The sequence below is a fragment of the Dicentrarchus labrax genome, unplaced genomic scaffold, assembly GCF_905237075.1.
Source record: "Dicentrarchus labrax unplaced genomic scaffold, dlabrax2021, whole genome shotgun sequence".
In the NCBI taxonomy this organism is placed as follows: domain Eukaryota; kingdom Metazoa; phylum Chordata; class Actinopteri; family Moronidae; genus Dicentrarchus; species Dicentrarchus labrax.
In genome coordinates, this window is record NW_026136711.1 from 20393241 (window position 1) to 20414492 (window position 21252).

The 21252-nt window shown below is 41.0% G+C and overlaps 3 protein-coding genes across 7 annotated transcripts; 2 read left to right on the forward strand and 1 right to left on the reverse strand.

The window, feature by feature from the left end:
- Positions 1-425: 425 nt before the first annotated feature.
- Positions 426-15185, forward strand: tmcc1b (transmembrane and coiled-coil domain family 1b). Of its 4 annotated transcripts, none has more exons than XM_051416381.1 (8): positions 426-532; positions 4455-4629; positions 6699-6742; positions 7758-8549; positions 11484-11903; positions 13022-13506; positions 13601-13736; positions 13816-15185. In XM_051416381.1, the coding sequence occupies exons 4-8, from the start codon at positions 7947-7949 to the stop codon at positions 14128-14130; spliced, it is 1959 nt and encodes a 652-aa protein (XP_051272341.1). In that variant the 5' UTR covers positions 426-532; positions 4455-4629; positions 6699-6742; positions 7758-7946; the 3' UTR covers positions 14131-15185. The 4 variants fall into 4 exon arrangements, with proteins under 4 accessions (XP_051272341.1, XP_051272344.1, XP_051272343.1 ...); XM_051416384.1 differs by having other exon boundaries at positions 8284-8549; XM_051416383.1 differs by lacking the exon at positions 426-532 and adding an exon at positions 858-956.
- Positions 15186-15278: 93 nt separating this feature from the next.
- On the forward strand, positions 15279-18207 carry LOC127372568 (transmembrane and coiled-coil domains protein 1-like). 2 transcript variants are annotated; one of them, XM_051416461.1, is made up of 5 exons: positions 15279-16462; positions 16778-16855; positions 16932-17339; positions 17419-17554; positions 17724-18207. In XM_051416461.1, the coding sequence occupies exons 3-5, from the start codon at positions 16993-16995 to the stop codon at positions 18027-18029; spliced, it is 789 nt and encodes a 262-aa protein (XP_051272421.1). In that variant the 5' UTR covers positions 15279-16462; positions 16778-16855; positions 16932-16992; the 3' UTR covers positions 18030-18207. The 2 variants fall into 2 exon arrangements, with proteins under 2 accessions (XP_051272421.1, XP_051272420.1); XM_051416460.1 differs by lacking the exon at positions 16778-16855.
- Positions 18208-18268: 61 nt separating this feature from the next.
- LOC127372567 (protein B4) lies at positions 18269-20012 on the reverse strand. The gene is made up of 5 exons (XM_051416459.1): positions 19678-20012; positions 19157-19413; positions 18969-19077; positions 18840-18886; positions 18269-18597 (listed from the first exon to the last, which is right to left on the reverse strand). The coding sequence occupies exons 1-5, from the start codon at positions 19790-19792 to the stop codon at positions 18331-18333; spliced, it is 795 nt and encodes a 264-aa protein (XP_051272419.1). The 5' UTR covers positions 19793-20012; the 3' UTR covers positions 18269-18330.
- Between the last annotated feature and the right edge of the window lie 1240 nt (positions 20013-21252).

A 21252-nucleotide genomic window follows, 5' to 3' on the forward strand; every position in this document is an offset into this window, starting at 1 on the left:
TTACAAGAAAGGACTTGAATAATTTTCTATCAAAATAGTTGCTGATTAATCTTCAATCGATTAATTGACTATTGTTTCAGATCCATCTGCTTCAAAGCCTTCTCTACATTGCCTGGAATCATATTCTGATTTTATTTTTTTTTATTTTTTTTGTAATATACTGTGACTAAAAATACTTGAATCAGTAAAACACTTAATAATTCTTTTTCTTTTTTTTCTCCCCAAAATTCTAGAATGGAACTCTCCTACATTCCAAGAGAGAGTTCACGACTTTAATATCCCTTTCTTTTTTTTTTTTTTAAAGAGAGCTACAGCCCTCAAGTGTCTCTCTCACACAATACAAACACTGTATTCTATAAACTCATAAAACGGTCATATAAACCCACTTAACCCGCACGGGTTTCTGACGGGATAGCTCGCTGTCTGGTAACTCCGCTGTCCTGACGTCGAGCACGCTATTTGACGTCACCGTGGGAGTGTTCCACCGTCGGGAGAAATGAATGGTCATCAACACAATCCTCTCAGCGCCCATGTAAGTTGAAGCCAGCAAAACGCACATTTTGCGAACCGGTGTATGAATGAAATGTCTTCCCATATTCTGTTATCCGACGTGCTCGAGGGTTGAGGTTGATTAACCTTGTTTATCCTATTGTCGCTGGCGGTGTGCCCGGTTGTGCCTGTAGCTAACCGTGGCTGAGGCTGGAGCGGTGTTTTTCAGGCTAGAGTCTAGCCAGCCTGCTAACTGACAGGCTGAGTGGCCAAAGGCGGGCGGGTAAGCGCCTGTTTTGCCACCCAGGATAGTCTGGAAGGGGCGATGTTAGGAGTAATATTTACATGTGAGTGATTTTTATTTTTTTTCTTACGAACGGCGAATTATCTCTGAGGCTGTGGGGACAACATATTTTTTTTCTATAGAGGTTCAACTTTTGGAGACAACACCCAGGCCGGATGCAATGGTATTTTCACAAAACAGGATATGTTTGTTTTATTTTATTTTAGGTGACAGTCCTGGCTCTGTGCTCAGTTAAGCACTGGTTATTACTAATGCAAAGAGGGGAGGGGAGGGGGGGACTCTAAAGTACTGCAAACCTACACTGGAGGACTAAATGCGCCACCATGAAATACAAGACTCCAAGGTGTGATTAAGAAAGCCTTGTGGGAGTAGGCTGTGTGACAGATGGCTAACCCAATACCTCCAATCTAAATTCACCCGGTATGTTCGAGCCCTTTACACCTGCGAGGGCCGTTTTATGGCGGTGTTGTCTTGTTGGACAGGATAGCATGCCATAAATATGGGAGTTTCATTTTTTTTTTTTTTTTTTAATGATCATACCTGAGAGTAGAGCTGATAATGACTTTAAACTGATGGCACAATCATGTATGACTCTATATCTGCAGTCAGCAATGTGACAGTGAGTGAGACTTCAGTGATCCGCCGGGTTTTTACTGGGAAGCTTCTGTATCATATTACATGGTGGCCACCGTCGGATTTATTCATTCAAATCAGTAATGTTGGGGCTGGACATTGAAGTTGAATGTAAAAGCAGAGCATGTTTATTAGCAGCTATAGCACTGATAATGTCTAACACCATACATTATTTGTAACACATGGCGGTGCCTTTTTAATGGAAACCTGTTATATCCATCCTTTTGAAGAAAATACTCCGAGCAGCTAAAAACAACAGGAACTGCTCTGAGAATTTTAAAGTTTTTTTTTTTTAAAATGCTTTATTTGTGTATTCCTGGAAAACTATAAGACCAAGGGCACCGCACAAGGTGCAGTAAAGCCTGGCATTTCCAGGGCTTCAGGTGAGCTCACGTAACCGGGAGGGCGGGTAACCAAACCGCATTTTAATTTTGTCTGTGGTGATACAGACAGCTAATAGACATCTGAGTTATGCTATGAATGCTAAATATCAAGTATACACACCCTTAATGTGCCCACACCTAACGTAACACTATGACCTCGGCCCGCTCGGCAGCACCACCGGTGTGTACCGTGTAGTAAAATGAACACCCTCCGGCGCACCACGTTAGCTTGCGCTGCTAGCTACAAGAGGAGCAGACGAGCCATCAAACCGGGGGCAAGGATGTATTCTGACTTTATCTACCGCAATGGTTAGCACCAGGCCGAAATAAAACGATAAACTACATTGATGTTTTGAGCAGCTATATCCTAAAGTTGAGGGTTTTTAAAGGATAGGCCTACGGACGTTGGCTAGCGAGCTGCTAATTTCATCCTCTTCTTATCTCTAGCTAACGTTAAACCGTTGGGCTCAGACTATTTGCAGTACGTTAATAACGTTACTCATCAGTACAGCGCCGGTGTCCGTGCACATGATTTACTCTGTCTCAATATCTGCTTCGGGATTTTTAAGCATACGCGTTACTACTATTACCCTAACGTTACATGTAATGACACCGAATGCACCTGTAACCTACTGAGGGGATTTAATGAAGTAACATCAGCTGTGTGCGGAAAGTAAACTCTCTAACGTTAGGTGTGTGTGTGTGTGTGTGTGTGTGTGTGTGTGTGTGTGTGTGTGTGTGTGTGTGTTTAATGGAGGGTTTTTTGTTTGGCGTAATAGTGTAATTTAAATAAGGGAACTTTATTGTTGGGTCATTGTTTGTTGTTACTGAAGGGGTTAGTGATGATCTCATCGGAATGTACGTGCCACTGTATCCGTATTAATGCCGAGAGCCATGTTTGTGTTCATACTGTTACACTGTTGTTTACCTTTTTTTTTTGTTGTTGTTTAATCGCCACGTTGGGTTGTTTTATCTCACTTATGGCTCTGTATAAGTCAGGCAAATGGTTAATGTCCTGCAGATTTTCCCGAGAGGCTGTTCGGCACTATTAATTACCATTAGACGATTAATTAAGTTAAAAGGCCTTGGAGGCCTGTGCTGTACAAAATTAAAACACGTGTTTTTAATTTAGCCTTTTATGTTATGAAACCACAGACTTGTATGAGGTCATTGTAAAATAAATGTCTGCACTTTTGTGTTTGGGTGGAAAATCACTGAAAATGTTATTAGCCCTAAATATCAGATCTTACAGGGGACTGCATTACAGACACAGTTTGGGGTTAGATTAATAATTTGGAGAGACATTAAACGCTATGGCATGTAAACATGTAACCTTAGCAGATATGGAGGAAGTAGATTTGGTTATTTTAACTTATCTAAAAGTACCCTGTGGGGTTTTCACTGTTGACCTGCATTCATTGATTGTTATTATAATTTATTTGTTGCCACTTGGCCTCAGAATAATGGCAGTACTACCTGGAAATACAGATTTGTGTGTTTATTGTATTATTTCTTTATAAAGTTGTTATTGTTAACATATTAGCTCTGCAGCTGCTCTCCACCAACTGCAAAACTTCAGGGCATTATGGGAAAATTCATGCCTGTCCTGGGTTTAAATATTAGATCAACAACGTGACGTTTTATAGATTCCTTTTTTTGTTTAATTGGAGATTTTGTTTTATTAGTTGGATTCTGCACTAGGAAGGTCACATAGAATGCATCCAATCTATGTTTTCTTTCAAGTCTACTATATACATTTTAATTCTTTAAGTATCATAAAGCATCACAAAACCATTGGTAACAAGTGGGACGTGAGGTTTCTTAAAATAACATCTGATGTGAAGCTCTGACAGTCTAAATGTCGGCTAGATCAATGAAAACTGTTGTCCTGTTTCTCTGCTTTGCTCTCCCTGTGTGTGGACTATTGATTTACATTTTGAATTTATTTAGATTGATGGCGACAGGCCCAGCAATAAAGTCAGGGCAACCGGTTTATAAACAGTGGCAAACTGATATGATGGCTGACTAATACTGAGGTTAAACCTTAAACGCTGTCATGATGAGCACAGATAGCTTGTATAGCATTCATTCATTTTAAGTTAATTTGTGGGGACATTATTATGTGATCTCTGTTGGGTAGAAACTTCAGTGAAGCCATAAAAATAAGGGAGACATGGTGCAGGAAGCGCTACACAAAATGTAACTTAACATAATAAGCATCTAAACATTTGACTTTTCTTCTTTTTGTAACCTTATTGGAATCTATAAGAATCAGCAGAATTGGAATCGATAAAGTGAAACGATTGACGGGTTGAGTACCCTACTCATTTACTTGGGTCCCCATTACTGTCATGAGTGCAGCAGTTGTTCTGCCTGTGGTCCACAATCATTACTCTACCCTGCCAGTAACGGTCAAAGTCTCCACTGGTTACGTGGCACGTTCTTCACTGGGAGTGCTAACGTAGACTTTGCAGCACTACCGTTTTATTCTTTAAAGAAAACTCTCTGCTGTACAAACACATTTAACAACTCTAGCAGTAAAAATGTCACCTGTGTGTCTGAAGTCAGTTTAAAAATGTCCGAACTGTCCTAACAGACTGTTTCTCATGCTCGCTTTGTTTCTGTTTTTTTGTTTTTCTTTGCAGCATGTGATTTTTCTAAATGTCCATGGAAACAGCTGACTAAAGTTTGACAGCTATCCCACCAGATTTCCATTTGTAACAATTAGCCAGAGGAAGCAGTGCTGGGAAATTCGCTTGGATTAAGCCTTTTCCTGTGTTAATAGATCCACAAATCATCTGCTGATGACCACATCTGAAGGTATGTATATCTGCGCATGGACTCTGCTGAGTCGTGTGTCCCTCCTATTGTTTTTGCTTTTTACAGATTTTCACTGAACAATACTACCGGTATCACATTACTTATAGGATGGGGAAAGGAATGTCAGTCTCAAGAAATATTCTCCATGTTTAAATAATAAAACATGTTGTGTTACCTGCTGCAAGAAGACACTATGGACTCCAGTTTTCAGTATAAGCAGCTAACGCAATGTCAGAAAATGCAAAGGAGCTGCAGAATATACATCATTGTCAGCCCACTTTCAATGCTTAAAATAAACAAATGGTTAACACAAGTAAAAGCCTAAATGCTGCTAGACATGCACAACACTCTGTAGATGGTGTGACCTTGGAGCACTGCATGTACAGAGAGTGATAGGCGAGTGTTGGCTGACCCACTTCAGAGAGAACACTTCGCCCTTTGCCTAGAGGAGTCGGATGCCGTTATACTTTCATTGTATATGAAGGATATAGTTCCGTGTCTCTGTGGAAGTTTTTCTCCTATGTCTTAAGTTTCAAGCTTACAAAGCAATACGTTTGCACTGAATCACTGAATGGTTGTGTCTCTGCCTAATGATCAGAGAAGTGTGGCTGAAGAGTAACAAGATTGGACGCATCCGTAGATCAAGCTCAGCGTTAACTCAGTTAGCTACATAGTTACATAAGCTATACACGATAATTGATAGCCATAACATCATGACGTGTATATCCAAGTGCCTTTTATAGATATCCTTTACAGAGGGAGGGATGCTAAATAATCTATTGATCTTTTCATTTAGTACAGGAAGTGAACGCTAATAGAATTTAACCACCAAACGGCCTTTGTTCAAGCATGTTGATCAGCAGGAATTTCTAAGGATACTCTCGTTATTGCACTATTCACTACCACCTACCCTTTAACAAAGTGCTTCCTTATCCAACACTGCAGATGTAACAGCAGGACCAGCAGTAATGAGTCACTGTATCACTAATGGAGCATTTCATAGGGTTTCTGGTGCTAAATTGTGCTGCTGGCTTGAAAGTGATACTTTGTAGCTCTGCTGACTTGTGGAATTATTTTTCTGTTTGTCTGCAAAATAATCCATGTACTACATAGTCAGAGCCATCACTTTAGGCTTTGGATATTTCCTTTAGAGAAACATGGGTCTCACTATGCCTTGTAAAACAGCCTGTCTGCATGCTGAAAAAAAACAAACAAAAAAAGTAATTGTATTCTGGTCTTTTATGAAAAAGGCAAGAGCGGTACAATTGATGATGTACTGAAAAAGTCTATAGAAATTGTGTTTTTCATGCTTGGTTACGGGTGTAATTCAGGTTATTTTCGAAGTATGTGAGCAGATGCTGTGCAAACAAATCAAACCTTTTCAATTCACATTGAGCACTGCAACCAGGGACAGCCAGTATTTTGATTCCATGTGATTCAAGCATGCAGAGGCATCGCAGGACCAGATGAGCCGTGTCAGTTTCTGGCATTAGAAATAGTATCCTTGAACACTGAAGTTAAAGTACTGGATTTAAAAAAAGGATTCAATTGGTTTAAGATTTGATCAACTTCCATAAAATACTAAACATTTGTACTGAAGGGACAGTTTGCACATTTGTTGGCTAGCTGACCGAGGAGAAAAGGACGACAGGAGGGATCTTTCTCAGGCTAACGTCCTCCGTCGCCATTTGTATATGCCGCAGATAAGTTGTGCAGTGACAGCTCCTTTGAGCAGTGTTCATGCCGTGTTTTGATTGTTTCTATGTAGAACTAGTATTATTACTTTGATACAGTGCCTAGAGCTGCTGTCATGTTAATGTTGTCATGTCATGTATGCTGTAATGTACAGGTCCATTAGGTCGTTGATAATCTCTTATGGTCAGCATATTAGAATCTTTTAAGTCACTCAGCTGGTGTAGCATTCCTTTACATATCCATTATTACCAGTTACTACTGAGGGAAAGTTTGTGTTTTAAAGTCTGTTTATTTCTATATGATGCTACAGTGTGCCTATTTTGAACCCCTTCCCATATTATTTATGTTCTTTTGTTTATATCTGTTTTATTTAGCCAATCCTGAGTTGTGAGTCTGTAGAGGAGAAGCCGGGCTGATGGTAAGCTTTCTGTCACACACTATCACAACTCCTCTCTTGCTTTCTTTGTCACTGTCTCATTACATGTTGGTAAACCAAAGGGCTTTTATATAACCTGTCATCTGCGAGCCAGAGACCTGGTTTGGTCCTTTTACATTACAGGATTTAGCCTGGTCATAAAATGAGATGCAAAAAGGAGACTGCCGTGGATCGCTGAACACCTTTTTAATCAGTTGAGAATTCGATCACAATCGCTGTCCATTTAGAATTTTTTTTAATTTACGTTTTTCACACTCTGTAGTCTCTTTGTTAGCATCATCCGAGCACTCTCAATTATGTTGATTATTAATTTCCATAATGAATACTTTCTGAAATGTAATTATTCAACTTTCATTAGGGCTTTTGTACAGTTGGGGGTCGAATGCCCAGAAATAAACAATGGAAAGTGATTTCAAAAACCGCCATAGGCATCGACCTTCAACATGTGCAATGTAACAAACTTTGACATTTCAGAAACTGTTCTCAAAGCTTGCTTATTTTGTAGCCTTTGTGTTTTTTGCATTACTGGGTTGGCACTGTCAGACATGCCACATGCTGTTTAGTTAAAATGGATACCTAATGTTTTCCTTCAGCAGGGAGGAAATATTATTATTCTAATCACAAATAGACCTTTTTCACAGCAGCCATTTTGCCATCAAATAGTATTGTAAACACAGGTGTTACCAACAATATTAAGCTTCTGTTGTCAAACAGAGTCAGTGTGCTGCTATTGTGCATGTTGGCTCACTGGAAATGGAATAGAACCTTAATTACTATTATTGGTAACACATGTGTTTACCCTACTATGTCATGTAAAATGGTTGCTGTGAAAAAGGTCTATAGTTTGCAACAAATAAAATTAGCTTATATTTAACTGCAAAAAAGTGTCTGTCAACCCAGTTTATGTTGCTTAGTGTTTTATATTCTGCTGCTGCTTATTATGTTCATCACTCACTGCTGCATGTCATAATTCATTTTATTTTCCTTTTTGTGGTAGACAAGCATGACATTGAACCAAGCCACAGATGCATGCGCACTCAAAAGGCCCAACTGAGTGCCATCCCCTCTGCTTCCCGGCTTTCGACCAGTCTCTCGGGAGGGGGGGGGAGGTGGGGGGGTGTCGACGGGGCATAGCTAGTCCCCTGCACCCCCTAGTAGAACCTCACTGTGAAACTGGAGGTCTCTGATGGATCAGGGTAGTAGTGAGCAGAGTCCAGAGGAGCCGGATGCAGGAGGCCGAGCGGAGCCGGAGGTCGGCAGGAGGGCGTCGGAGTCAGAGCACGGCTTGTCCAAAATCACCCATAATGCCCTGGAGAACATGGGAGCGTTGGGCCATGGCCTGAAGCACTTCTTCCAGCCACAGCGCCGACGCTCCTCCGTTTCCCCACATGACTCCGTCTCGTCCTGCACAGGCGCCCCTCCCTCCGAACCCACTGATGTAGGGTCAGAAGTAGGGGACGCTCCTGCCTCCTCGGCCGTCCCTTTGGATTCTGACAACCTTGCCGCTTCCGCCCCTCCCGCAGCTCTGAGCCGTGTTCTGCAGCAGATCCGAGGGGCTCCACCGATAATGAAGCGAGGCACCAGCCTGCAGAGCCGGCGAAGCAAGGTGGGGGGCACTGGGGATCCTCCCCAGAAAGGTAGCCCACAGATCCACCGGCGCAGCACCCATGAGGCCCTGCTGCAGGCTGGACGCCCACGCTCCTCTTCGACCACAGATACACCCAGCAGCCCAGCCCTAGCTGACATGCTGCTGACCTCTGGTTACCACTCAACTGAGGAGCCTGACAAGGTGAGCGTCTCAGTCAAGGGGTCCAAGAGAAAAGTGGTTATGCCAACAGTACATTCTTTACAGAGAAGGAAGAAATTCCAGCTTTGATACAAGCTTACAGTCTACATATGCAAATGATGCACTGGGAGATTTGTGATCAGTACAGTAGGTTACATATGCAATTGCTTAGAGTTCCAGTGTGTGTGGGGGGAACATGGAGGAGGAGGAGGAAAAAAAAAAACACTTGGCTTTCCCTCCAACAAGTCAAAACTCAGAATGCAGTCAGATCTGGACACACAGATATGATGCATAAACTCCTGAAATCAGTGTGACTTGCACTTTACAGATATATTGATATCTCCAATGTCTGTCTCAATATGCTCAGAAAAACTTTAACTTCAGAACTTCCTCATTTGTCACGATTTCTTCCGTATCAAAAATAATTGTCTGTACACTCAAGGTCCAGGAATTGCTAATATAGCCTATGGAAAATCACCTTCCAGGATGCAAATTTGTAAACAAATGTTAGGCAAAAAACAGTGCTCAACAGTTAACTCCACTGACTCCCTGGCAACACATTTCTTCCAAAGCATGATGAAAACCAAACTCAGAACCTGTTAGTCTCAAATAAAAGTCATAAAATTTAAAAACCATAGCAGTGACAAAATACACCACTATGAGCTTTTTTCCTTTTGCAATCAATACATCGGTATACGTTATTCATAATGTCCCACTAACATTCTTGTATCACTGCAACTCTGACAACCTCCCCTATTCATGTACAAATAGATTTGGTGGGTTGAAGGTGGACGCACAGGGAAAAACTGTTTAATAAACATAAATCGTTTTTTTCATAAAATCTGTCCGAGAGCACGCATAGTCCAACTCATATAACAAAGTATGGCATTATTTTACGGAATTAGATCCTAAAATTTTGTATTCATAGAAACCTTGCCTCCAGGACATAAAACATTCCCATTAAAATCGGAATACAAAGAGACACTGTGCACTCATGAGGAAACAAATGTATTTGTTTGCAACCCGGCTTCAAAAATAAAAGTTAAAACAGTCGAGCACTAATATCTGTGCAAGAATGTCAAAACTAAGTGAATTGTGCAAATGTGTTAAAAGGCTGTTAATGGTTTAGCTTTGCCTGGATGATCTGGTGAATGGGGAGATGAGCTGTCAGCGGTGGAAGGTCAGAGATTGCCTTTGAGTGGTTGGTCACTATGTGCTTTAAGCCTTTCTAAATTTAGCTTTTGCTCTCTCTGAAAGTACTTCAGGTCAGATCAAGCTTGCAGGGATAAACAAACTCAAACTTGTAGGATTGTTTTTTTGGTTGTTTTTACACTGAATGTTAAAACAATGTTGGAAACAAAGTTCAGTTTTATTACCTGTGAAACTAAAAGCAGGAGGAGTATATGTGCCTATGACATAACAGATTCAAAGAAAATAAGAAAACACGCAATATATGAAATATGGTTTTATTAAAAAATGAACAATGTCTAAAACTTGAAATGTTACAAGAGCAGGTGATAAAAATAGTTTACACGCCGTAGGGCTATTGAAGTAGTGGGCTATCTGTCAGCAGTATGTCAGAAGAATCTGTAGAATAACAAATTGGAGAAAGTAGACATATTTAAACAAGGGGCCGTGTCACATTTTTTTCCAGCTCTCAGAACCTCATTGGAAGCTGGAATCAAGTTTATCAACAGACGTCATGAGCCACCTGTTCCTGCTCATCTTATAAAACCTTATGACATGTTATTTATAATTGACAGTTCTTAGCTGAGGTTGATTTATCCTCTGTGGAACACCGGTTGTCTCTTTGTTGTTTTGCCACCATTCTTGGTAGCCCTTTGAACTAATACAGATATAAAATAAATGATCCAAGAGCCTGTTTTTACTGCATAATTGTTTGTATTAGTGTTGGATAAGTAAAAATGCATGCAATCAAATAGGGCATTTATTGGTAATGCTGGTGTATTACCAAACCCCTCTGTAAAGGGACTGGAGAGTTATTCAATAGTAGACCTTTCTAATCGCCTGTCAGTGTTGCATGGTTTTCTGCCTTGTGATCATTGACTAGGTGTTGGTTAAAATAATTGGTTAAATAACTGGTTTCAGTGCTGTTGTAAAGTAAAACTGAGGGACAATGATTGTTACATAGATTACAACAGCACAGATACAGAGACAGATACAAGATACAAACCCAAGATAGTTTAGGTTTTTCCAGATTTATCAGGTCAGTGTCCTTTAACACAACCATATGGTTTCCAATATTGAGTATCTTGATTCCTGACATTACTGTAACAGTTAACAGTTTACATTTTCAAACTAAATATTACTGTACTGTAAGTTGTCAGTCAACACTTTGTGGTTCAAACTTAAGCTAGTTTAGACATACTTAATAATCTGAATACAAGGGGGCTCAACAGCTTGCTTGTTTCCATCATAAGAGCTGGTAGCTCTCAGGGTTAATTACCAAGATTTCACATTTACTTCTCATCTTGTTGCCTCCGTTTAAACCTCTGATGACTGTTTCTGGCCTCAAGTCATTTGCATTGGGCTTCCTCCTGAGGGTAAAATTAAAATCAGTGTTATAACTCCGCAATCCTCAGTTCTTAGGCGATTGAGCCTTTGATCCTCACAACAGTCGCTGCATCTTCCACCTACGACTCCTTGAGCTGGAGCCATAAAGTGACAGTCAAAAGGGAGCGTTTGTTTTACAGGCGCCATCTGCTGTTGTGAAAGAGTAGTGACATATATATTACCACAGTTATTCAAATGTTGTTTTTCCTAACAAAAAACACTGTCTTTGTAAACTGTGTTCACATTAGATACTGTAAGTGTTCTCATTAGACAAAACCTTTAACACTACAGAAAGAGACAACATGATAAACACAATTTTCTACCTTTTTTTTTTTTTTTTCCTGCTCACTTTTTTTTAAACAGCTGGATCGTTATGATGGATCGGGTCCTGCCGTGTCACCAAATGCCCTCCCCTACGGTGCAGATGGGTATGATGTAGTTGATAGTACCCCAGACCCCCAGCGAACTAAGCAGGCCATTGCCCAACTACAACAGAAGATCCTCAAGCTCACTGAACAAATCAAAATTGAACAAACCGCCCGCGACGACAACGTGGCTGAATACCTGAAACTCGCTAATAATGCCGACAAACAGCAGAGTGCACGCATCAAACAGGTGTTTGAGAAGAAGAACCAAAAGTCTGCTCAGAGTATCCAGCAACTGCAGAGGAAGCTGGAGCACTACCACCGGAAGCTTCGAGAGGTGGAGCACAACGGCATCCCTCGCCAGCCCAAAGATGTTTTCCGAGACATGCACCAGGGGCTGAAAGATGTTGGAGCCAAGGTGTGTGCTTTCCTAGTGCCTTCAATGTTGGTTTGTTACCAAAAACCGCTCTGTCAGCATTATTTAAAAATCTTTATGTAATTTTATTAACTAAAACAATGGCTTTGGATGGGAAATGCAACATGTTAAATTATACAATTAAATCCTGTTTGTTGTGAGGGAGGTTTTGCCTGTTTACACTGCAGTTAATTGCATTAATGTTTACACTAATACATCTGGCATATAAGTGGTTGGTATAATCTGATGAAACAACAGGGGTTTTATATATTTTAATGTTCAAAATGGATGACTTCATTATTGTCCTTTCAAGGGAAATGTATTGCCGCAGTCTGTACATGGCATCACATGTGTAATATCTTTACTGTTGAGGTCTATATAATAACCGGGCAACTGTGCTCCCCTTGTGCAGCAGTCAAACTGCAGGAATTTCATGGTAACCTGACTTTTTAAATATTTAATGCTGATGTTACGTATAATAGTTTCTGTGTTTTTAACCTGTGCTGCTAGTTGATGTTTTGTGACACACGGGTAATTTCTCACTATCTGTACCTGTACAATTATTAGCATATCATGGCTACTAGCTTCCGTTACTCACTAGAATATGTGTGTGTAAAACCACTTCAAATTGATATCATAAACCTCTATCACAGCTTAACAGAACACTTTCAGTGCACATCTTGCAGTTTCTACACAAATCACTCCACCCTAGTGCGAAGAGGTAGAAATGCATACACATAAATAACAAATGGCTCCCACAGTAGGTTAATTGGTATGGCAGTGTATTTTATTTTGCCAGTGCAGTATGGGCTTTATATCCACAAGTTCTGCAAATGTATGCAAAGAGATTTGTTAGCCAATTGACTGTCAGCGATGGGGAAGCATATTCGAACCTGAATACTGTCAGCTGAATACTGACTGACATGAACATTACAACAGCCACACCCATTGCCTACTGGACATTTCTTCCCTGAATACATTGTACTTTGACATCATCTGCTTGTTGCAACAGTTAACCGTGCTTAAACGGGATGTCATCCAGTTAAGTTTCAGTTCCAGTTTGAACTTGGAAATGGCAAAGTGAGGCAGCCTAATTATTGTCCTGATCTCGCTCATTACAGGTCACAGGCGGTCTCTCCAGTTTCTCTCAAGCCACTCACTCTGCAGCTGGAGCTGTCGTGTCTAAGCCGAGAGAAATCGCCTCCCTCATCCGCAACAAGTTTGGCAGTGCCGATAACATTGCAGCTCTGAAAGACTCCTTGGATGAAACCCAGGGCGACGAAGGTGTGGGTCCTGGGGGAACGAGAGGCCTTGGAATGGGACAGTTGCAGCCAAGCCCAAAGTATGGCAGTGATGACGACTGTTCTAGTGCAACTTCTGGCTCTGCGGGAGCAAACAGCACCACTGGAGCCCCTGGAGGACCCCCTAGCTCCAAGGGCAATACCTTGGATCATGCCCAGGCCTCTGGCTTTGATGCTATACTACATGAGATCCAAGAGCTCCGGGAAAACCAAGGTCGACTGGAGGAGTCCTTCGATAATTTGAAAGCCCATTATCAGCGAGACTACACGATGATCATGGAGGCCCTGCAAGAGGAACGATACAGGTACCATATCTTATACACTGTAGTAGAGTAGGTCTATATGGGTAAAAAGACAATGTCCTGTTTGTGATGTACTGTCATTGTCACGATTTTGTAGGTGTGAACGTTTAGAGGAACAGCTCAATGACTTGACAGAACTCCACCAGAATGAAATTCTGAACTTGAAACAGGAACTAGCCAGCATGGAGGAGAAGATTGCTTATCAGTCTTATGAAAGAGCGAGGGACATTCAGGTAAGTGTCAGCAAAATGAACATGTCTCTGCTTTGTTATCAGAGCTATCCCACTGACAGTTTTATCTCTCGACCCGTAGGAGGCGCTGGAAGCATGTCAGACTCGTATCTCCAAGATGGAGCTGCAGCAGCAGCAACAGCAGGTGGTGCAGCTTGAGGGTTTGGAGAACGCCACAGCACGGACTCTTCTTGGAAAACTAATCAATGTGCTGCTAGCTGTTATGGCAGTCCTTTTGGTGTTTGTGTCCACAGTGGCTAACTGTGTCGTCCCCTTGATGAAAACACGGAGCCGCACGCTTTCCACGCTGCTCCTCGTGATCCTCTTGGCCTTCCTCTGGAGGCACTGGGATGCTATTTCAGAGTATCTGCATCACTTTCTTTTGCACCCCAGATGACCGGCTTGGAGAGGCGTATTTAAATGATGAAGGGACAGAGGTTTTGGGGCTGATAGAGGGAGGATACTGACTCATACAGGGAGTTGAATCTCAACAGTCCTACCTTTTCTTCCTCTTTAGCAGCCTTTCAAAACACTCAGGAGGATTGCATCAGAGGTTTGTCACTTTATCACTTTCTGAAATGTGTTTTGAGAAGAATAAAACAGAGAATAATGTTGTGAAACGGCCGGATGGGTGGTATTGACTTGCTATCATTGGTGCAATTGTGGCACAAGCACATACTGTAAAAGGGTGAATTGGGCGTAGTTGAAGGAGGGGCTGAGAGAACTGCACAGTTGATTTCTCTCTTCTGAGTGAATTTGTTTACATGTGGAAAACTTTGCATTGTTTCCCCACTGAAGAAATTGTAATTCAGAGTTTTATTACTTTTGAGCTGATTCAAGTGGTATTGTTTTGAAGTCACTGCTATTTTTTAATACAACTGATTGATGGCTTTTTATTTTCTTTTAACTGTAATGAGCCGACGGTGTTCTGCTGATTTAGTTGTCCACATTCTCTTTTTGTATATTCTTCCTCTTCTGGTCTTGCCACCCTGGTTTTTTCAGTCTGCTCTTTCTTTCCCCTTTACTCACTCTTGAAATTTCAGCTTGTGTGACCAACTCTTCCTCTACCTGCTCACTACACCCTGTAGAATGGGGTGCTTGCACAGCAGCTGCATTGCTCTGGAAACAGACTTGTCACTGGATCTAACAGTTTCTCTTGGATGTGTGAAGTCAATAACACTGGTTCTGCCACAACCAGGATATTACTATCAAGAACATTTATTTAAAGTTGTGACCCTGCCCTCCGGGCCAACTGGATCCTGCTATTCTGGTGGATTTTCCACTGCAGAAGAATAATCTATGAACTTAATTAACATACTTGAAGAGCAGTTAAAGTGCTCAAAGACTCAGTGCTTCCGTACTGTTTCTATTAGTGACAATGAAATAGTAATACTTTTTAGTTGATTTTTTTATTTTTTAAAGACAAATAAATTTGCTGTTTTAAAAGGTGAACTTGTATTTGTCTTCAATGTCATGAAGTCACTGAATTGTACATCATATTACATTATTGCATCCTGTTGGGGTCACATTGGTTCATTTGCTATATGTTGGGAGTATGATGCTGTACTGTAGAGAGTAGTAGTGGTGGTCTTACAGGTTTAAGAACATAGTCAGCTTGTACCAGTAATACCCCTGAAATCTAGGAAACATTAACATAGAGGGTTAACACAGACATAAACATTAGTTTCTGACAGTAGTAAATACATTATCTTGCAGATATGTAATTTTTTTTGTTTAGTTTTACTGAAACCGCTCATTCCTCCTAATACCAGCAACATCTTTAAGTGTATTAGGGTTCATGAGGGAGGACACTAACCTCTTCCACAGTGGACATTTTGTCTCAGCAGGAGAAGCAGAGGTGTAATAAATAAGATCAATGCTCACATTTAGAGGCGGCCCTGGTATTATGTTGGCTCACTGGAATAGCTTACTGGGTCACCTAAAGGAATTTATCCACCCACTCTTATTAATTACACTTATGCTTTTCCTGCAACAACTGGCCAAAATGTGTGTTGTGAAGGTCTGTCAGTGTATTTGATCCTTTTCATCTTGGGTGTGTGTGGTGGGTAACTGTGGGTAGGATGCAGAACATTATACTGGATGTGTAAACTAAAGGAGCAACTATTTGCTAACAGGTGAGTTATGTGGAGCAGAGGTCTATAATCAGGCACAATAATTAAAATCATCTGTGTGTTGACTACAGGCCTACACTATTTCCATTCTCCATACACCTTGGAGGTGAAGTTGTTAGAAAGCCCTTTGATATGGGTTGACCCAGCTGACTCCATCCAGTTTTCCCTTTGTTGACAGTGTCCACATTGACTTTAACTAGCACTCAAACATCTCTTACCATTTAAAAAGTACAGATGTTATATCAATATCAGAGACTCTCAAACTTAATCTGAGTGTGAGCTCTTTGTCGGAATATTTTACCGTTGCTAAGCAACATGACAATCTGTTAGCCGTCGGTTGAACGTTAGCTAACGAGTGCTAGCAGTAATGAGAAACATTAGCATATGTGTGGCTGTTAATGTGGTTACAGACTGTCCATTGTGTTCACAGCAGTGGTGTGACTGTTCACTGTTACCGCCAGACGCTAATTATAAGGTGGATAAAATCTGATCGGGTTTAAGAGGATAAATTAAATCTGTGAACATGATCGATATGATCGATATGATCGACGTGGCATGTTGGAAGTCACTGAAATAGACAACTTCATTTGAAGACAGGTGAGTAGCATTTCTACCAATATCACGAAGTTTCTAAAGCCAATTTACCAAAACAGCATTCTCTCATTTAACCTACTTCTAGAGGTTTGTGGTCATGGAAATTGTCTCTGCCTCCTCTGGAAAGCAGAGTTGGATTCAGTGGATAAAAATATATATATTTAGTAAATTTGACATTTCAACAGTGCTCTCTGAACCCACAGCAGTTTTATAAGAGCTTCTTTGGTTGAAAAAGGTTAATGTTACATTGAGGAGTAAAGGTGTGTACTTTCCTGGTACCTACAAGAATCTTTTAATGTCATTTGTTTGGGCCAGAAGGCCACATGTTTTATATCCATCTCATCTGAATCACTGGAGGAAAGGAGTCAAGGTTGTAATCTCACACTTAAACCAGAGGTAAGGGGTCTCATGGGGTGGATTATATTACAACAGCAGTGAGTAGCAGCCTAACCCAGCCCTGCCCACATTACAGGTGGCTCTCACTCTGGAGCTGGAGCTGTGGTGTCCAAGCTGAGCAAAATCTCCTCCCTCAAATGTTTGGCAGCACTGATAACACTGCAGCCCTGAAGAACTTGGAGAAAACCCAGGGATATGAGGGTGTTGGGGGAACGAGGACCCTTAGGACAGGGCAGCCGCAGTCCAGCCCGAAGCATGACGGTGATGATTACTGTCTGACTGCTACTGTGGGAGCAGGAGCACCTAGCTCCAGTGACAACACGCCCGATCATACCCAGGCCTCAGGCTTTGATGCCATACTCCATGAGGTCCAAGAGCTCCAGGAAAACCAAGGTCGACTTGAGGATTGCTTTGAAAACTTAAAATCCTACCACCAAAGAGAGTATACAGTGAATGTGCAGGCCCTGCAAGAGGAACAATACAGGTAGCTTTACTGCAGTACTTTGTGGGGTTGAAGAGGGAACCGGTGCTGTTCCTGATGTACTGTACTCACTATTTTGCAGGTGGGAACGTCTAGAGGAACAGTTCAATGACTTGACAGAAATGCACCAGAATGAAATTTTCAACTTGAAAGAGGAACTAGCTGGCATGGAGGAGAAGATTGCTCATCATTCCAATGAAATTGCAACAGATATTCACGTAAGCTTAGTATCATTTTCACAGCAGAAATGTTGATAGCAAAAAAAGGCAAAATTATTACACATCTGCCATGAAAAAGGTCTATAAATAAAACGAGTGGTGCTGTATGTGTGGAATTCTCTTTAGTCATTGCAGCACCGTCACTGACAGTTGTGTCTCTAAACTGTAGGAGGTGCTAGAGGCTTGTCAGACACGTCTCTTCAAGATGGAGCAGCAACAGCAGGCGGTGCAGCTTGAAGGTTTGGAGAACGGCACAGCACGGACTCTTTTTGGAAAACTGATTAATGTGCTGCTGCTGGTGGTCATGGCAGTCGTAGTATTTGTGTCCACCTGTGTCGTCCTTTTGATGAAAACCCGCAGCTGCATGCTTTATGCACTACTTTTAGTAGTCGTTGTCTTCTGGAGGCACTGGGATGCAATTTCAGAGTATTTTTATTACTTTATCTGCACTCACCCCGAAAAGGGAGAGCAATAAAACATTTTGGACTCAAGCAAACCAGGAAGCATTGTGGTAAAGACACTACTAAATATGTTTCTACCATTTTCCACAGGACATGACACAACATCCTATGACTGGCTTTTTGGTGGCAGAAATAGGCCACTATCACCTATAGCAGTTTGTACTGCTGTAGTGGGAGACTCCAACCCTGTATATACAAACAGGCAATATAAAGACAGCATTATACTACAAATAGTTATAATGCACACTAGAGCTCAAAAATAAAGATTTTATTGCAAAACAAAACAGTATAAAACATCAGTTAAGAACGATAAATTTACTCTGCAGTCTTCTTCCCTCGTTTCCCAGTTGCTTTAGCAGCAGGGGCCTCACTGCTCGCTTTAGCCGCCTTGCTCTGGGACGCCTTTCCTGCCTTTGGCTCCTTGGTGGCCTTTGCTGCTTTAGTTTTGACTGCTGGTTTTGCCGCTTCCTCGTCGTCCTCTTTTTCTGCAACTTTTTTAGCTTTTGGCTTCTTTGCTGGAGCAACCTTTGTGGTAGCGACAGCATCTTCATCTTTCTTTGACTTTTTGGGAGGCTTTGATTCCTTAAATTCCCAAAACGCCAATGTGAATAAAAGATTTATTATATTAAACTGTTGTATGTGCCAGAGTTTCTCTAGATTAACGGTTTTACAATTACCAACCAGGAATTAATTCTGAGGGGGGAAAAAAAAGGCCAGAAAAATGTAAATCGAGGAAATATTGTCCACGTTTTAAACAAGTGTAACTTGTCAACTTGACTGCAGACCTATATGAAAATACGACCTCTGTTCTTCAGAGCACTCACCTCCTGTGACTGGTCCTGTTCAATGGCAGTGTCCTTCTTGGTAGCACCTTTAAGAAGGTACAGGGTATTAAAACAGACACCTAATATGGTTATTACTGATTGTAGTCATTTTCATTTATATATTTATACCTGCTTTTTTGGGCTTCTTGGCTCCATCCTTGGCTGCTTTTGGCACTTTTTGCACATTTGGATCAGTGTTCTCAGTTTTTGGCTTTGCCTCCTTGACTTTTGGTGCAAGCTTTAGGCAGAAGATGAAAAATAATTACGATTAATGACATTTAACCCAGTTTGATGGAGCTGTAGAGTTGACCTCTTACCCTGAATTTCCCCGTTGCGCCTGTAGTGGCACTGGAGTTTGCAGGCCGCACCAAGGTGCCAGTTTCGATTCCCTTTTTAAGGGCTCTACGGACCAAGTGCTTCAACTTTACCAAATCCACCGAGGGGTACTTTTGTTTAATGTAATTCTGTATCGCTTGATATGAAACCCCTTTGCGGGAGTCCAACTCTTTCAGTGCCTCTTTCACCATAATTGCAGTGGAGGGATGAGCTGCAAGTTTGCGCACCGCCGCAGCACCTGGAGAGAAAACGTGCACACATGTACCCATGTGTATATATATATATATATATATATATATATATATATATATATATATATATATATATATATATATATATATATATATATATATATATATATATATATATATTAGAATTCTATATATATATATATATATATATATATTTGAGAATTCTTCTGGAGAATTTGATATTTTTTAAACAGCTGGGTTAATAATGACATTTAAATAAAAAGTAGTTTTCTGATTTACAGCTCTCAGACCTGATTTCTTCTCTTCCACCGGGGCTTCAGTGGAGGACGGCGCAGGCGGATCAGCAGAGTCTGCTGCTGTTGCTGTTGTTGCTGTTGCTGTTGCTGCTGTCTTTTTGGGAGGCATTACTGAGAATGAAATATAAAAAGAAAAAAACAAGAAACGACAGATAACGTGAAGTCTAAAAGTACGCTACACCTGCACGTCCAGCGTCTCCGTCTTTATGCGGTTGCTTCCGGTAAAAGGAGACCAGGTGAATCAATCGCATCAGGTGCAATCTATTAGTGTCTGTAAATTAAAGCCGGCAGGGACCGTCGCCAAATGCACCTTCTACAGACACTTCTTAATGTCTCCTCTTACCCCGCCAAAGTCCAATTAATCTGAAACAATAATTTTTAGAGAAATGCTTGTCATTTAGCAAAATGGGCCATATGGTTTGTCCAAGATTGCAAAATAGTACTTTAAATTTTTTGGAGGTGAACTGTAAAAAACAGTTTTTTAAATGGATGGCCGTATAAAAAGATTTTACAGCAAAAATCAGTTTATTTGGCTGATGTTTCTTACCAAAACCAGAAATAGTGAAACGTTAGGCTTTACCAGTGTCTGCCTTATTTGTACGTATTTATCTCTGGAAATAATTGTCAGAATGTCACCAAACTGGGACTGAATGTTTGCAGACATTTATTGCAGACAAACATTTCATCAATACCTTTGTCTATCTTGAAATTTACGATTACAGTTAAAACACACGTGCATTATAGGCGGAAATTAAGTAGTACAGTAGTACTACAGTAGTAACCTAATCCAAATATGGCGGTATTTAAGTAATGTAACTTGATTACTTTCAGTTAGTTTTGGACTACCCAAGTGGCGACCTCTGTGGCTGGCAAATGAAGCACGAAAAACTGCAGTTCCCCAAACGACCACTTGAGGCCGGGCTACAAAAGTGACAAAGGCCTCAAATTAAAATGCTCCAACTTTACAGCAGAAGTAAACAAACATGTTTACAGCCTGGTACACAAACAGGTCTCTGGTTCTCTATATTTAAAATGTTTCCATTCATGACAAATGTATGGGTGGTGAATGTTATATAACTCACCTGGTTAAATTATATTAATGCTTTAAGTTAAGCAATAGCTTTGAGTGACAGGTGGGTGCTGTCACAGGTTGCTGTTCATCCAGCCCGCCTCAGAACCACCCATGACTCACCTCCTTGCCCATTTTTGGATTGGGTGGGAGCCAGCAGAGTCAGTTGAAATCCTGCTAATAATTCCTATTTAATTTACTCTTTATCAGAAATACCAGGAAATTTGTGACCTGCTTGAAAACAGATGAGCCAAAACCAAGCACTGCCAAACTCAGAGTACATCACCCACCAGTTTTAACTTTGTCTTTGGATTTTATGCATTTCAGGCTGACAGTTCTTACACCTGGATTACAGAGAGAAATTAGCATTTGCCTATTTCTAATTCTGGCATATTTACAACAATGTTGTAGAACAGCCAGAGTATTTGTTGTTCCACTACGGCCCATTGCATTCTGGTTGTTTCTACTTTTTGAGCAATAGTGAAAACCGCAGACCTTTT